Here is a 17,141-nt window from a genome sequence, read left to right as displayed (position 1 = left end):
CCACCTGGAAAAGAAAGGGAGAGAGTTAGGGTGTGTTGGACCCCCTCTACTTTCATTTTATACTTAATCCTGCTGTTCCCTATCATGGAGAACCAAAGCCTCAGTGTCTGGGGCAGAATCTGGACAAGGACTGGATTTGGGACTACCTTCTGGTTTGGGGCTGGCTGAGTCTAGGTTTCAGGCTGGAATCAGGTTGGGTTCAGGTTCTGGTTGGAGCTGGGCTACAGAGCAGCTATAAACGTGTCCAACTGGAAGGGCTCATAAAGGTCTCTCCCGTGACCCCTACCCCTTCCAGATGCCCTCTCTGCCCTGGCTCTCCTTCCCCACAGCTGAGAAGGCTGTTCCCAGGAGGAATAGGCCAGGGCGCCCTGACTCTGCCCTCTTATAACAACATTATTAGTCCCCCGTGAATCACCTCCTCTGGTGAAAGAACCCTTGAAAATACTTAATCCCACTTGATCCTCACAAGCTTTCCGGGCTGAGATGACTAGATCCATTGTACTGATGAGGAAATGGCTGTGGAGACGCGCCCAAGGTTGCTGGACGTGAGTGCTGGGGCCAAAGCTGTCTCTGCACCTTAGTCTGGGATTCCAGACTCACGTTCTTGCTTCTGGGACGGACACACACACACACACACACACCCCTTGTCCTTCTTGGAAAGCCCTGAGGCACTTAAGCCTCCTGGAGGGAGGAAAAGGGAGTGGCTCAGGGGTGAAGGGGTGAGAGCACTGAGTCAAACCTGGCTGGGTCGGGGTAAATTTGAAAGACTGATGGAGACAAGAGGGAGAGAGTGTGACAAGGCATTTTCCTGCTTTCTTCAGAATCTGCCTGGGCCCACGTGTGCTCACACACATACAGACTCTCAGGGCCCTGCCCCTTCCTGTATCCATAGTGATACACAAACAGTCCCTAGATGAAACCCTTTGGCTGACCTGCCTCATACCTGCCTGGGATTTTGATTTCCGCTAGTGCATCTTCTGAGTGTGTTGGAGGTAGGGGAAGGGTCTGGGGCTTAGACCTGGACTGGAAAGGGTCAGCAAGGGTGTGGAGGGCTCCCTACCAGGTCCTGGAGCCTCTGTCCCCACTCCCCAAGGCACCTTCCTGCTGGATGCATCACCAAACTCAGCCTCTCTTCCAGTCAGCTTCCTTGTGTCCTCTTGCCAACCCTGTTTTCACTGTCTTCTCTTCAGTGGCTGATGGGCAGAGCTGGGACAACAGTGGGATGGAGAGAAGAGTCACCAAGAACAGGGTCCCAGCCTTCCTGAAGATGCCTGACCTCCTCTGCCTTGGGGTTCTCTTGATGGCCTCCCCAGTGTTTCTCCCAGTGTCAGGGTGGAGTCGGGGCTGGTACCCTGAGCCAATTGGTCAGGATTCCCAGGAAGAATTGCAGGTTGGAGAACTCTGCAGTCCAGCTGACTCTCGGAGAAGCGGGTACTCTACAGCCTGGGGAGGTGGTCTTAGTTCCCACCTGAGCATTAGAGCATAGGTGGGAGGTAGGAAACGAGATTGTTCCTACTCTGATCCCTGCCCACACACACCCGGGCCAATCCCAAACTTGGAGGGATACAGGAAGCAGGGGGCCAGCTCACTCATGCAGGGAACTGTGGAGTAGCTAGAGGAATGAGGGACAGCTGGGTGGTGGGGTAGGAGGATCTGGAAGAGCCGGCAGGCCAGGGGCTGGCTGGTGGAGCCAGTCTGAGGGCCTGGCTGCTGATGTCACCAGTCTGTAGCTTGGGTTCCCAGGACCTCCCTGGGCAGGACAAGTCCCAGAACCAGGCCCATGGGCAGTTTCACAGGGCTGAACCTGGCCTGGGCTGCACCAGAGCCTGGCAACCGGGGCCAATGAGACAGAAGCAAGCAGCCTGAACTTGGGAACAGAGGGTCTGCTGGATAGGGGTGTGGGCGGATGGGGCAGCCTGCCCCATTGTCCTCGGAGCTTCTCCACCCGGGCCAGTCTGGGAGGGATCAGCATGGTTTGGGGTCCCTCAGGCCTTCCAGCTTCAGCTGTGACAGACCCCCGACCCTGACCCCGCCCTCTCCGGAGCCCAGGCCCCACCCCGCCTCCAATCGGTTCCTCATTCCTCGAAAGGGGAAAGAGGGGTGCAGCCCAGCCTCATTTCCTGCCCCTACCTCTAGACACTGCCCCCAGAGGTTGGGCCTCCTCCCTCAGAGGGAGATGGAGCAACCTCGCTTCCCCCTTCTTACCAATGGCTTGGCCCCGCCCTACCCCTCATAAACCAGTTACTGGCCCGCCCCACACCTTCCACTCTTGCGGCGGTGTCTGTCCCGTTCCCATCAGTCCCGACCTGTTCCACCCCGGCCGCGGGACTCAGAGATGCCGTCGCCAACACCTCTATCAGGTGAGGTGCTGAGCCCGGGCGGTGCGGTCTGGGGGCCTCGCGCGCGCCGAGGCCCAGCCCCAGCAAGGTGGGGTGCGGGCCAGCTCTAGTCTGTCAGCCCGAGAGGCTGCCCCCAACGCTGAGACTCCACAGCCTGAAGCCCGGCTCCTGGCACCTCCGCACCCCGCCCCTCCTCTCAGCTCCTCTTGGGTCTTTGACCCGACGTGGGGAATGCCAGGACTCCAAGTCACCAATGTTACTCACCTGTCTTCTGCAAGGAGCCTTGGATGGGAGATCTCTGCTAAGAAATGGGTCCTTGATGTGGCTGGCTCTGGACCTCTAGACGGAGGAGCCAGCAGGTGGAGGGAGCAGGCCCGGGATGATCTGTGCTACTAGATCTTGAGGCTGTGACGAGCGTCCATTCGTTTCCTGGGATGGGTCCTTGAACAGGTTTCTTGATTGGGCATCTGGTTTGGTGGAAGTGATGGTAAGCGGGGAAGACTCTTCTCTATAATGTGGAAGTTTCTCAGGTGAGTCTGAGAGGAGTCTTTGGGAAAGGTGTCTGGATAGATCTGAGGGACTCTCAGGGTCAAGATCATATCATCGCGGTCATCAGGCTGGGACTGAATCAGCTCTCTGGATGGAGAGTTTCTGAGTTAGCTGACTAGTGCATCCTAGGTAAAGGAGGTCTGAACAGGTGATGAGACCCTCCCTGCGCTTTCCAGGCACAATGGACAGTCCTCGTTCGGATGTGGGCCGCTGGGGCGGGAACCCCTGGCAGCCCCCCATCACACCTTCTCCAGAGCCAGAGCCAGAGCCGGAGCCAGACAGACGTTCACGCCGAGGGGGCCGTTCCTTCTGGGCTCGCTGCTGTGCCTGCTGCTCATGCCGGAATGCAGCAGATGATGACTGGGGGCCTGAGCACCGTGGGTCTGGCTCCAGGGGTCGAGGATCCAGCTCTGGGGGTCGAAGACCTGACTCCCGGGGCACAGACTCCCGCCAGCCTGGCTCCCGGGGCAGTGCTGTGAATGCAGCTGGAGATGGCACCATCCGAGGTGAGGCCTGCCTGTCCACATGATCTGAGAGCCAGAAGGCCTTAATGGGGCCTGAGACTCATTCTGGCATCTCTGGGGCCTGGGAGGCTAATGATGGGGGCCTGGACTCCTCATGAGGTTTCACTGATCTAGAACTCTGGCCTGGCAGAGGGTATGCTGGTGGTGACCGGTGTGGATCTCCTGAGTTCACGTTCGGACCAGAACCGCCGAGAGCACCACACGGATGAATTCGAGTACGATGAGCTGATTATCCGCCGTGGGCAGGTTTTCCACATGGTCCTCCTCCTGTCTCGACCCTATGAGTCCTCCGATCGTGTCACCCTGGAGCTGCTCATCGGTCAGTGGGACCTGCAGTGGGAGGGGTGAAGGCCCTCAGCAGGGTGGGGTGGGGGGCACTGCTAACAAGGCTCCCAGCCCAGGTATTAGGGTCAAAGGGCCATCTTTAGGCTCCGCCCTTACCCTACTCTGTGCTCTGCCAGATAAGGCAGGTGTGAGCATGTAAGTGTGTCCCCAGGGGTGCCTCAGGGAGGGTCTTGATATCCCCATTTTCCGAAACTTGCTCTCTTCAAGCCTCCAGGGGCATCTGTCTCAAAATACTTTTTCTTTAGGTGTTTGCAACAGCATCTCCTTGGGTGTTGCTGCCTCTGCGTGTCTTTCTCCTTTCTGGGTCTGCCCTCCTTCCCCAGGGAGTGGCTCTACTCTCTGTCCAACTCTGTCTCCCTCTCTCTGTCCCCATGGCCCAGGGCAGGTGCGTCCCTCACTGCATTGCTCGGTGGCCATTGACTACCTAGGCTGGTGATTATGCTGCTGCCGGGGGCGGGCGACTCCTCTTACCCTTTTATTAGGGCCTAGCCTTGCCCACCCAGCCTCTAATTTCCCAGGTACCCCCACCACCTCCAGCAGGGATGCCCAGGGCTCTAGAAGCTACTGCCCCAGGGAACAGGCAGGGTGGGCTTTCAGGATGTGAACTGCCCTTTCCAGGGGCAACTGGACTGAGCCAGGGTGGCTCTGCTCCTCCAGCCCAGGTGCTGGGACAGGCAGGCAGAGGGTGACGGTGACCTGGTCTCTTCTACCCACCTCTGAGTTCAGTGTCAGGGGAACAGGTTTGGGATGTTGGGCTGGAGCTCTGCCCTGACATGTGGGCAAGCATCGGGTGGGGACAGCTGCTCTCAGAGATTGGCCCAGGCGATGGCCCAACTCAGGGACACTACACGCACTGGCTCGTACACATCCTGGGTGGGGTTGGGAGAAGTCCAAGTCTCCATTCCCTGTCCTCGGAGAGGCCTCACCAGCTAATCAGTGCTTTCCCCGCTCCAGGAAACAACCCCGAAGTGGGCAAGAGCACCCACGTGATCATCCCAGTGGGCAAGGGGAGCAGTGGAGGTTGGAAGGCCCAGGTGACGAAGTCCAGCGGGAATAATCTGAACCTACGGGTCCACACCTCCCCCAACGCCATCATCGGCAAGTTTCAATTCACGGTCCGCACACACTCAGAGGCTGGCGAGTTCCAGTTGCCCTTTGACCCCCGAAATGAAATCTACATCCTTTTCAATCCCTGGTGCCCAGGTGAGCCGACTGGAGTCAGGAGCAGGGCATGGACAGGAGGGGAGGGCAGGTCAGGGTTTCCTTTCCTTGGATCCAGCTATGTGCCTGGGTACTTGGCCTGAGGAGAAGCCAGCCTCCCATTTTCCAGGTGAGGGGACCTAGATCCAATGTAGAAAGGTGACCAGCTCAAGGTCACACAGCCTTACCTTTCCTGGTGAAGAGCCTTGGTTATAGCCACCATCCTCCCACATTTCTGTTACGCTCACTCCATCCTTCCTGGGAGCAGTGCTGTCAGGCCAGAGGTGTCCCTGCTCTTCCTAAGTGATCATGAGTCCTTTAGAATTGACCCAGGGGCAGGTGAGACCCAGGGAGGGGTCTGGAGAGACCAGGCATATATGTTTTGGGGGCACAGAGGACATCGTGTACGTGGACCATGAGGACTGGCGGCAGGAGTACGTGCTTAATGAGTCTGGGAGAATTTACTATGGGACCGAAGCACAGATTGGCGAGCGGACATGGAACTACGGACAGGTACAGCTGGCCAAGCCTTGTGCACCCAGGGGCACTAGAGGCAGGTGGGGTGGGGCTGGGGAGTGGGTGCTGGCCTAGGGGTCACCTCTGCCCTTCCTCCCTCCAGTTTGACCATGGGGTGCTGGATGCCTGCCTATACATCCTGGACCGGCGGGGCATGCCATATGGAGGCCGTGGGGACCCAGTCAGTGTCTCCCGGGTCATCTCTGCCATGGTGAGCACCCTTGTATCTCTGAGCCCTACTGTGTATCTGTCCCCTTCCCTTTCTGATTCTTCCAGGACCCCAGCCCTGTCCCGGCCCTTGCCAAGGGTATTGTGGGAAGGGGTCTCACTCCTCTTCCCTCCCATGCCTGCCCCTCACCCTGTCCTTCCTGGCTCCTGTCCCAGCTCTTGTGGAATGTAGGGCCAAACCCAAAATTTGGCACACCCATCATTCACATTCCTGTGTCAGACCAGGGTGGGGGGGCAGAAGACGCTGGGAGGAGTGGGCGGGGCTCAGGCTGTCACTGGATCCTGAAGTATTTAGGAGTGAGGGGTGGTTCCAGGGACCCACATGGGGGGTCCTGAGCCTCACCCCCAACTCTGCCTCATCCCATCCTGTCCTGGGCAGGTGAACTCCTTGGATGACAATGGGGTCCTGATTGGGAACTGGTCTGGCGATTACTCCCGTGGCACCAATCCATCGGCGTGGGTGGGCAGTGTGGAGATCCTACTCAGCTACCTACGTACCGGCTACTCTGTCCCCTATGGCCAGTGCTGGGTCTTCGCCGGTGTGACTACCACAGGTAGTGGGAGGACGGGACAGGAATGATCTGGGCCCTCTGAGAAGGAGGGAGGGAAGGCAAGCTCCACCTTCAGGAGCCCAGCCTAGTGGTGGCTACAGTGCAGGGGCAGGTGGGGGTGGATGGTAGGCAGGCCTTCATTATCAGTAATTAGTGTTAACGACCAAGAGAGGCCTAAAGGAGAGGAGGGAGGAGGGACAGGCAGGGACAAGGCCAGGCAGGTGACCCTGGCTTCCTCCTGACCCTTGTGACCCTTGACCCAGCTTGGCAACCCCAGTTGCCCTTGTCTCCCTATTATTCCTGACCTGATGCCTCGCCTGCTCCCCACCCCTGCCCTGGTCCCAGGCCCTGAACCCCAACCCTGGCTCCCCCACAGTGCTACGCTGCCTGGGCCTGGCCACCCGCACTGTCACCAACTTCAACTCCGCACATGACACAGACACATCCCTCACCATGGACATCTACTTTGACGAGAACATGAAGCCACTCGAGCACCTGAACCATGATTCCGTTTGGTGAGGCTGGGGCTGGGGCTGAGCTGCCCGTTCCTGCTGAGGACCGATGACCTGAGACCTGGACGCCGGGGGGAGGCTGGGGAGGCCCTGGGTGGGCTGCTCAGGGAGCCCTCCATCCACGCCCATCCAGGAACTTCCACGTGTGGAATGACTGTTGGATGAAGAGGCCAGATCTGCCCTCAGGCTTCGACGGGTGGCAGGTTGTGGACGCCACACCCCAGGAGACCAGCAGCGGTGAGACGGGGCCCTGCTTGGCTCCTGGACCCCAGTCGGGGCCCTTCCCCCTCTCCCCAGCCTTCGTAACAAACCCCAGTGTCCTGGACGGGGCAATCACCATGTGGCCCTTCAATTACTTTCACTTTTCTGCAGAATTCTTTGCCTAAATTTTATTTATTTGTAATGGTTACAATACTTAGATGGTTGAAAAATCCAAAGATTCAAGAAAATTCAGTGAGAGGTTTCCCTCCTTCTAGAAATACACTATTCCTGCTTACTTTTTTATTTGCGTGTCCTGGAGATAATTAATGAAGGATACATATATATATTTTTTTAAGTCATTATTAGAAGACCTGCTTAAAAGGAAAAAAAATGAATTGACTAATTGTATAGAATTGTATAACGTAAAATATAAAAGTTCCCCATTTTCTCTCAGGAGGTTTCTGTTTTGTGTTGTTTTAAGGAAATTTCTGCATCCTACCCCAGACCTGACACATCATACATTCTGGGAAGAGATTCCAGGAATCTGTATTTTTGAAAGTTCCCCTGGTGATGCTGCAGATCAGCTGGGTTTGGGACTTTCTCTCATGCACAGAGCATTAAGTCAGCAGCAGAGCAAACCCAGCTCCTGACTCCTTCTCTTTTTGACACGTAGTCTCACGTTCACCAAGTTCCTCTCATGTCTGTTCCATTGCTCACCATGAGTTACAGCTACAGCATAGAAAACAATCAGGGTTAAATAGGTTTAAGGGAGAAAACAGCTTCTATAACCCAGCGCGGCCCTAAGAAACAATCACTGATGACATAACTTGGAGTCTCCTTTCCGCAATACACATTTCTGCAAAAATTAGACCCCCTGTACCATCTCTTCTCTAATGGGTCCCTCATCCCCTTCCCACCTTAACACTCAGGGCCCGGGCAGCCCGGCATGCCCCTCCTGCGCCCTCCCCCCACCTCTTCCCCTCTCCCTGGGTCAGCTGGCCCTCCCCTAGCCTACATTCTTCCTCTGGTCTCTGGCCAGACCACTCCCTCTTAATCATCTCTGTGAACGGTACCCCCTGAGTTGTGCAACCCCGCGATGCCTGCAGAGCTGGAGCAGCCTGGCACAGGGCACCAGGAGACCTGAGTTCCGGTCCCCGCTCTTGGAGGTGGTGGGCTGGGCAGTATGCAGGGTTTCTGGGCCAGCCAGACCCGGGCTGGAGTCTAGCCTGATCACTTCTTAGACATGTCCCCTTAGACAAATTCTCTGCACCTTTGAGCTTTGGTGTCCTTATCTGTAATATGAGATGATATTCCATGTAGGATGGTTGGGAAGTTCCGATGAGAAGTCAGATTAGACTGGCAGCAGGGCTGGAACAAAGTAGCTGTGTAGCAAACGTTAGCGCTTTCTACCCTCTCTGTATCCGACTGCCTTGTGCGGTCTTCGCACCTGCTTTGCCTTGCCAAGCCTGTTGCCCATTTGTAAAAGGAGACTGTAGTGTGAGGTGTTTTCTCAAATTCTTTCTTGTTGGATGGCCCTTATTTTCTGTTCTGGGTCCTCTCCTGCCAAGCCTCCTCCCTGTCAGCCTGTCTCCTCCAGAAAACCCTCCTGAGCACGAGGAGGACAGACTCTGTTTCCCACCAGCCCCTTCTCCCACCTCCCCACAGAGAGGACACAGGGGGCTGCAGAGCTAAGGGGTTCTGGATCTTTCTAGAACAGTAACCATGAGGTCATTGCTCTCCCAGCCAGCCAGCAGAGCCACTGTGGACTCTGGGTTTGTCTTGATGTAGGATGAGGGGGTGGTCTTGACCTCTGGGGGCCACAGACAGCCAGCATCCAGCTTCAGCCAGTGGAGGAAGTGTGCCAGTGATTTGGGTTAACAAGGCAGGCTTGTCCCCATGGTTGTCCCTGTCCCGCCATCCCAGCCAGTGACAGGCCACATAGAACTGTGCTGTCCTTTGTTTGCCTTCCCTGAGTTGGACTGGGTAGGGGCTGACTCTGGGCAGTGGGCATGGGGCCTGGTTGGGGGGGCCCCGGATCTGAGGGTCCCCCTCAGTCTCCTTGGCTCTCTCACCTCCATGATGCCCTCACTCCCCTAGGCATCTTCTGCTGTGGCCCCTGCTCCGTGCAGTCCATCAAGAACGGCCTGGTCTACATGAAGTACGACACGCCCTTCATTTTTGCCGAGGTGAGGGCTGCACTCCAGGGGCCTTCGTGGGCAGCCTGGGGAGACCAGGGCACTGGTGTCAGTCCTGGGTTCTCGGGTCCCACCTTCATCACTGACTGACTAGCTGTGTGACCTTGAGCAAGTCACTTAGTTTCCCCATCTGTAAAAGGGGGTTAATAATGGCTGCCATACTTCCTGTACTCAGGATCAAAAGAAATAATGGGAGTGAAACTGCTTTATAAGTCATAAAGTCAGTGAATGAGCATAAGGGATTACTGTTATTAATGCAGAATGCACGGCACAGAGCCTCCCAGACCAGCTTTTTCCTGCTCTCTGGCCTGTCTGGCTCAAGCTTGGAAAGAGTCACTTTGACTCTGCCAGGCAGCTCCCAACCTTTGGATCTAGCCCTGCCTGCAGCTCCCAGGATCAGGGGAGGGCAGCTGGGGGTCAGGCCCACACTCAGACCCTCTGGCTCACTCATTCCGGGCTCACCCCCAACGCTCCCCCAACAGGTGAACAGTGACAAGGTTTACTGGCAGCGGCAGGATGACGGCAGCTTCAAGATTGTGTACGTGGAGGAGAAGGCCATTGGCACACTCATCATCACCAAGGCCATTGGCTCCAACATGCGGGAAGACATCACCCACATCTATAAGCACCCAGAAGGTACTGTCTCCCCAACCCGGCCAGCTCAGGCCACACCAAGCGTTCCTGCTGAGTGCTCACCCACCCAGCTGTAACCTCACCCTTGACCCTCAACCCCAGGCTCAGATGCAGAGCGGAAGGCAGTGGAGACAGCGGCCGCCCATGGCAGCAAACCCAATGTGTACGCCTCCCGGGACTCGGCCGAGGATGTGTCCGTGCAGGTGGAGGCACAGGACGCGGTGATGGGCCAGGACCTGACGGTCAGTGTGGTGCTGACCAACCGCAGCAGCAGCCGCCGCACTGTGAAGCTGCACCTCTACCTCTCTGTTACCTTCTACACCGGCGTCACTGGGTCTGTCTTCAAGGAGAGCAAGAAGGAAGTGGTGCTGGCGCCAGGGGCCTGTAAGTGCTCCTTTTTGAGCCCTAACCCCCACCCCACCGTGGCTGGGCACCTCGGGGCTGGGGACATGGAAACCCTGGGAGGCCGTGTCTGGGGATGCAGCCTCAGCGATGCCATGCCTTTCCTCCCCAGCGGAGCGCGTGGCCATGCCCGTGGCCTACAAGGAGTACCGGCCCCACCTCGTGGACCAGGGGGCCATGCTGCTCAACGTCTCAGGCCACGTCAAGGAGAACGGGCAGGTGCTGGCCAAGCAGCACACCTTCCGTCTGCGCACCCCGGACCTCTCCCTCACGGTAGTGCAGCTGGCTGGGGCCGGGGAAAATCAGAGAGCCAGGGGAGCCGGGCGGGGCAGTCTGCTGGGAGCGGGCTGGCCAGATGAGCAGTGGAAGGAGGAGGTCAGGGACTGGCTCTGGGCTCTTGGGCTTCAGTTTCCTCATCTGTAAAACTCAGATCTCCTATCCCTGATTCTGTGGTGGCTTCAGCTGGGGGGTGGGTTGGAATTTCCTCTGTGGCTTTGGGGGAACCCTCTCTCAGGGGCAGAAATGTGGGGTCCGGGAGGTCTTGGTCCTAAGGAGTTCTCCCTCTCTGGTGGAGTGTCCAATCTTCTGAGTCTGGCCAGGGTCTCTGATGTGGGGGTGGGGACTTCTTTTTTTCTCAGTTATTGGGAGCAGCCGTGGTGGGCCAGGAGTGCGAGGTACAGATTGTCTTCAAGAACCCCCTGCCTGTCACCCTTACCAATGTTGTCTTCCGGCTCGAGGGCTCCGGGTTGCAGAGACCCAAGGTCCTCAATGTTGGGTGAGTCCATCCTATCCTGTTCTTGCCACCACCCTTGCCCGCCTCCCAGGCTACATGGGTCTCAGCTTTGCTTCCTCTCTTGGTCAGGGTGGTAAGCAAAGCAGCCTGGCGCCAGCTGGCAACACCTCCTGACTCAGTTCAGTCCAGCTGGTGTTTAGGAAGACTTGCTGCAGGCAGTGCTGTGTGGTGTCCCCGCCCTGCCTCACTGGCTCATTAGGTAGCTAAAACCTCACATAGGAATCACTAGCAACTCGTCACTAGTGTTGCCCAGCACTCAGGAGTTGAGCAGGCACTTTCAGGAATATTAGCTCATTTGGAGATCATAAGAACCCTTTAAAGAACATTAGAGATCATTATGTGATTAGCTTCAAGTCCCAGCTCTATCCACTCACTGGCCATGTGCCCTGGGGCAAGTGACTGATTTCTATGCCTCAGTTTTCTCACCTGTAAAGTGGGGATAACAAAAATGCTGGGCTCTGAGGGTCACTGTGAGAGTCAGAGGATAGTGTGCTTAGCATGGTACTCAGCACAGCATCAGTTGTTGCCAACTCTGTTGGCAGCTGTTCCCCCCTTTCCAGATGGGGCAGCTGGTGGCCACAGCTCACAGGGTCTCACAGCTCCTAAGGGGCAGGCTCTGCCCCTCCCGCCATGGTAAGCTCCGGGCAAAGGCTCTCAGGCTTGTTGCTGGGGCAGTGCCGTGAGGGCTGAGCAGCAGCTCTGGAGGGGAGGGCGCTCACCCAACCTGCCTGGGCCTGGTCCCAAGTCAGGCAAGGCTCTGTGCCCAGCAAGTGCCCACAGACCTACACATGCGGGCACAGCACAGAGGGAGAGCAGAGAAGGCTAGAGGCTGACTTTGAGATCAGCTCTCTGGGGACAGGGGTCAGCATTTTCTTTGTTTGACAGAGTTCGACACAGAGCACCCTAGGGAACCCAAGGGCACGTGTAGAGGGCTGGGTGGGGGATGCAGAGGGTCCCTGCCCATCCCTCTGCCCACACACAGCACCCTCTGCCTGTTGGGGGCCACCCCTTGCACCAGTAGGCCAAAGCTGGAAAGGTTGCTATCCTGATCTTTGCCCCAGCCTGTTCCCCTGGAAGATGTAACGTGTCCCAAAGGAACGCACTCCTCATGTCAGCCTACAAGGGTCTCTGGCAGCTTTGAGGGTGGAGGTTGAGACTCCCAGGCAGCTCGCCTGCTGGTGTCTCCCAGATGACAGAGGGAGGTGCCCCTGTCCTGTGGGATCTCCAGAGCTGGACTCCCCTAACTCAGCAGCCCCACCAGGTCTTTGATTCTTGCCGCCGCCAGGGAGTAAGGAAAGGACCACCATACTGAGTGCTGGAAACCCGGCCCCTCTCTTCAGCTGTGGGGCTTGTGTGAGTCTCCCTCCACGTAAGGCCCCAGTCTTCCCACCGGTAAGAGGGCTGGATGATGGTTTCGCAAGGCATGTCCTCCTTGGATGTTCTGTGGCATCTCAGCTGCTGTGAGCCCAGGCCGGGGCCTCCAGGACAATTGAGAGTCCTGAGGGGAGGTCCCCGAGCTGCTGGTTTGGATACATTAGATTCCAAGATGGGCGTTTCCCTTGCTGTCATTTGCACATCAAAGGCTGTGGTATGGAACTGCATTATAGCATTAGGTGTGCCACCCCGCCTGGTGACTGGCCACTTAATAAACATTCCGGAACCTACTCCTCCAGATGGCTGTTGTCACTACCAAAGCAATCAGCAGGGGAAGCTGGAAGCCTGCTCCAAACCCTTCTCGGGAATTTCCCCTGGAGCCTGAGTCACATTCTCTAGAATGTCTTAGGGTGGCCTTAAGGGGGTGGATGTGACTTTGGGGAAACAGCCTCAGGTCGTTGAGAACTAACATTAATTAATAAGATAAGTGAATAAGATGGATGACAATGCCCTTTCCAGTCAGAAATGAAACTTGGCTGTAAAAGAGGGACGGTGACAAGTGTGTGTGCCGCCTGAGTACATGACTGGGTGTACGTGATGTGTGTGTGGTTTTAAATGGCTCTGAAAGAAAATCTGAGAGGGGTTTTTAAAAATGTTCAACATGGTTGAACATGTCTGTAATTGAAGTACAATACTAATGTGGACATCTGAGTTCTGGTGTCCTTGTCAGGGAGCTGGTTTTATTACCTGTACATTGTTGCAGGCAGCTTCCAGTCTTAGAAAATGATGTGCTCAGCTTAAACTCGCAAACTGGGGTGTGGCAAAGGTCTCACCGGACACGAAGAGTAGGGTAGGGAGAGATCTTGACATCCTTAGCTGGAAACTGGAAAGAAACTTCTCTTGGAAATAATCTTATAAATAAAGGCTAGGCTCTGAAATAGTACAGCTCAGTTAGAGTACAGGTTAAATAGACTTTTGAAGCCTGGTCTGAACCTAAACAACCTTCAACTTTGTATCTATGGAAAAGTGGACACAGATTAAAGACACAAATTGGTAAGCAGGCAGAGTATAGCCTACCAGTTACGTTTTAGACTTAATTTCAAGTAGTATATTATGACAGGAAGTTTAGAAATTGAGTCTGTAACTTAATCGGTAAGCTACGTCTATCTATCTCCCTGCCTCCCCTGCTTCCCTTCTTCACAGAGCTTGGAGGCACCGTCCAGACCATCTTCCACTTTACACCAGAAAGTGAGGATCAGAGATGACCAGTAACTTGTCCTAAACCACACAGCTAACCGAGGTGGAAGGGGTAGAGAGTGGTCCAGGGATGCCCCTTGGAAGCAGGCTCCAAGCTATGTGCTTTGCCCCAAGGAGAGCTCATCCTCAGTGTTGGGGTGTTAGCTCAGTCCCTTGAAGGACTGAGGTGTTTGCAAGAGACTGTGGCTTCTGAGGGTGTCCCCAGTGCAGGCTCCATTGGGCAGGGTGTCAGAGGTAAGGGTTTCAGGCAGAGGCTGAAAAGAACAGATGCTGACAGGCGTGAGCAGGTGCAAATGAATGCAATCATAGCCAGGGTATAAATGCACATGCAGACTGCTGGCAGAGCTCAGAGAAAGGTGAGATTAATTTTCCTGAGGGAAGGAGGTACTCCAGGGAGCCCTTGCTGAGGAGGCAGCCCAGGGGCAAAGCATGAAAACGGAGGTGAGTTCAGGGAAGGAAGGGAGTTCAGTGGGACTGGTGGATAGGGGAGTGGTGGGGGAATGAGGTCGCGCAGGCAGGCAGGCAGGCAGGCAGGCAGGCAGGCAGGCAGGGTGAGTCAGAGTGAGCCTGTGTGTCAGGTTAGGGAGCTACAGTTTCATCTGTCTCATAAGCACCAAGGAGGCCAAGCCCTTGAAGGGTTCAGTTCACCTCTGAGTGGTTGAAAAATAGAATGGAAAAATGAGATGGGAGGCAAGGAGTCCGGTTAGAAGGCTGGTGAAATTGTGGTTCCCAGAGGGGTGGTCTGGGACTAGCTTTTCAGAGATCCATGGGAAGGAAGAAAATAAAGACACTGTAGTGTGCGCACACGTGTGTGTGTGTCCACCAGCACGTGTATGCTTCTCCCCCTCCCACACACACACATGTATATCAATCTAAAGATGCCAATTGCCTGTTCTTGGAATGGACTTTACTTTTTTTTTTCCTTGAGATAACATCCTGAAAGATGATGATTGTAGCAGAGGATACTTAATTTTCTTCCACTTTCTTTCTTGGCAAACCTGAAAGTATTTGGCAATACCATGTCAAGCCCCAAAGTCTCATTTTGAAGTTTCCTTGTTCTTGGAAGTCCTACAGGGGATGGGATGACCTGGTTGGGGCAGGAGCGTTGGCGATGGAGAGGAGGGGGAGGCAGTGCCGCACGCAGTCTTTGTCCAGATGTTTGTGAGAGCAAGGAGGGAGGAATCCTGGATAATGAGATTTCCAGCTCCGGCAGCTGGGTGGGTGGCCACTGATCTGGCCTTGTGGAGGCGGCCTTGGGGTTCAGGCTGTGTCCAGGTTGGTAGGTCGTGGGTGTGGAAATTCCAGCTGAGCCCAGAGATGCCTGAAGGGCTCCACCTTCTGCTCCTTCCTTCCTGGCTGCCCCATCAGTCCTTCCTCCCGACTCCACCTCCAGTCACCCCAGGCCCATGACCCTATCTCTGCCCACAGGGACATTGGGGGCCACGAGACAGTGACGCTGCGCCAGACATTCGTGCCAGTGCGACCAGGCCCCCGTCAGCTCATCGCCAGCTTGGACAGCCCACAGCTCTCCCAAGTGCACGGGGTCATCCAGGTGGACGTGGCTCCGGCCGCTGGAGGTGGGGGCTTCTCAGACGCTGGAGGCGACAGTCACTCAGGAGAGACCATCCCTATGGCATCTCGAGGCGGGGCTTAGCCCTGGGCCAGGAGCAATGGGACTGGAGTCAGACGAGCAAGGACACTGCCTCAAGACAGGGGACCGCAGCAGAGCTGCTTCCCGGGGGCTCAGGAGGGAGGACCTCACCTAGAGGGGGAGCTGACCTCTCTTGCACAGATGCAAATAAACTTTTTTAATGAAGCTGCTGTTCTGTCCGTCTGTCATATGCCAGGCCAAGGGGTGTGGCCCCACGGCCTGTCTTGGGGATGCATGTGGCACTTCTGGTGCCACTGGTTGTGAGAAGTGTGGCTGGCAGGTCAGTGATGGTACCGCTCAGCAGCTCTTGAGATGGGGTGTCAGGATGGCCTCCAGGGCTCACCGGACCAGTCTTCCCTGACCCCAGGGTGCTTCTACTGACCAAAGCCCTTTTGAAGTCCCCGGGGGTTGAGTGAGACTGCCCCCTCCATGGCACCCCCTGTGGGAGGGAAGGACCCAAATTCCCCTGTGACACATGTTTGAGGTAGAAATAGGCTGGAGTTCTCTCTGAGCAGCAAAAGCCACTTTCTGGTATTTATCTTCAAATATCCTTGCCTGGGGATTTTTACAAAAGTCATACCTGTTCAGTGTTGAGAATTAAGAAAATACAGAAAATTGTAAAGATGAGAATAACAATAATGCTCAATGACCACCAGGTGCGGAAAGTAACTGTTACCGTTGTGTTTCACATGCTGCTTTTCTCCCCCATGTAACCCATGGTGAGCATTTTCCTACAGCACTGACCATTCCTTGAAAACATCATGTTTAGAGTCTGGATGATAGACTTGGTTTCCCGGCCGCCCTCCTGGTCCTCCTGCATCTCTGCCCTTCTCAGTCTCCAGGGCTGGTGCCTCTGCCTCTGCTCAACCTGGGGGTGTCGGGGTGACTCAGGCCTTCGCCCCAAGCGCTCTTTTATCCAGCTATACCCTGCCCAGGTGAGCTCTGCCAGTCTTGTGGTTTTAAGGATCCTTCATTCCCAAAATTGTAGGTTTTTCTTGAACCTCAAAGTTGTATCTTTACTGCCTTCTTAATATCTCTGTGGGATGTCTCCTAGACACCCAAGGTGTAGCACGTGCAAGTCACACTGTCCTCCCGCCGGCACCTCCTCCTGCAGCCTCCTTTACATCAGTAAATGGCAATTCCATCTTTTCAGTTTCTTTCCAAACTCCTGGAGTCATCCTTGACTTCTTTCTTTCTCTCACATCCCACGTGCAATCTGTCAGCAAATCTCGATGGTTCTGTCTCCCATTCCTCCGTGTCCAGAGTCTGACCACTCCTTATCACCCCTAGGGCTGCCAGGCTGCCAGAGCTGCCTTCATTTCTCAGCTGGACCGTGGCACCCACTTCCTAGTCATTTCGCCACTTCCGCTCTTGCCCTTTGATACCCTGTTCTTCACATGTGAGTCAGATGAGCAGGTGGACCAGATCGTGTCAGCCCTCTGCTCCAAACTTGCCACTGGCTTCCTCCTAAGTCAAAATCCTTACAAGCTCACTGGCCCCTTCCTAGCTGGACAGTGCCAGGCACACTCCTGCTCCAGCATCTCTGCAAGGCTGCCCTCGCCTGAGGAGTTTTTCCCCATGCGGCTCCCTTAGCTCCTTCAAGTCTTAGCTTAAGTGCCATCACCTTTAGGCTTCTCTACCATCCCATTTTAAAATTGCAACACCTTCCATGTTTCCTATGCCCCCTTATTCATTATTTTTCTCCTTAGCACGTGTTACCATCTAACATTCTGTATATTGAATTCCATGTACCATTTATTATCAAATCTTCTCTACCAGTACTGCCCCATCCTAGTCCAAGGTACCATCCTCCCCCACTTGGATTGAAGCCCCAGTCTCCTCACTAGCCTCCCTGCCCTGTCTATTCTCAA

At 55.5% G+C, this 17,141-nt stretch overlaps 1 protein-coding gene across 2 annotated transcripts; it reads left to right on the top strand.

Annotated features, from left to right (window-relative positions):
* The first annotated feature begins 100 nt into the window (after window positions 1-100).
* On the top strand, window positions 101-15,435 carry TGM1 (transglutaminase 1). 2 transcript variants are annotated; one of them, XM_031453496.2, is made up of 16 exons: window positions 101-545; window positions 1,191-2,360; window positions 3,065-3,394; window positions 3,543-3,731; window positions 4,712-4,960; window positions 5,352-5,470; window positions 5,577-5,684; window positions 6,081-6,255; window positions 6,629-6,767; window positions 6,898-7,001; window positions 9,063-9,151; window positions 9,643-9,796; window positions 9,896-10,177; window positions 10,308-10,468; window positions 10,834-10,970; window positions 15,048-15,435. In XM_031453496.2, exons 2-16 carry the CDS (start codon window positions 2,336-2,338, stop codon window positions 15,271-15,273), a joined length of 2,487 nt encoding a protein of 828 aa, XP_031309356.1. In that variant the 5' UTR covers window positions 101-545; window positions 1,191-2,335; the 3' UTR covers window positions 15,274-15,435. The 2 variants fall into 2 exon arrangements, with proteins under 2 accessions (XP_031309356.1, XP_064341926.1); XM_064485856.1 differs by lacking the exons at window positions 101-545; window positions 1,191-2,360 and adding an exon at window positions 2,372-2,869.
* The last annotated feature ends 1,706 nt before the right edge of the window (window positions 15,436-17,141 follow it).

This window comes from Camelus dromedarius, chromosome 5 (assembly GCF_036321535.1).
Source record: "Camelus dromedarius isolate mCamDro1 chromosome 5, mCamDro1.pat, whole genome shotgun sequence".
NCBI classification, from domain to species: Eukaryota; Metazoa; Chordata; class Mammalia; order Artiodactyla; family Camelidae; genus Camelus; species Camelus dromedarius.
The sequence above is the reverse complement of the archived record's forward strand: the minus strand, read 5'-3'. Positions and strand labels throughout refer to the sequence as shown.

Excerpts from the sequence above, each read along its gene's own strand:
- TGM1 (XM_031453496.2), top strand. The coding sequence starts at position 2,336 with ATGCCGTCGCCAACACCTCTATCAG. Across the intron at positions 3,395-3,542 it reads TGGAGATGGCACCATCCGAG|AGGGTATGCTGGTGGTGACC; the intron begins GTGAGGCCTGCC and ends CTGGCCTGGCAG. Across the intron at positions 6,256-6,628 it reads CGCCGGTGTGACTACCACAG|TGCTACGCTGCCTGGGCCTG; the intron begins GTAGTGGGAGGA and ends GCTCCCCCACAG.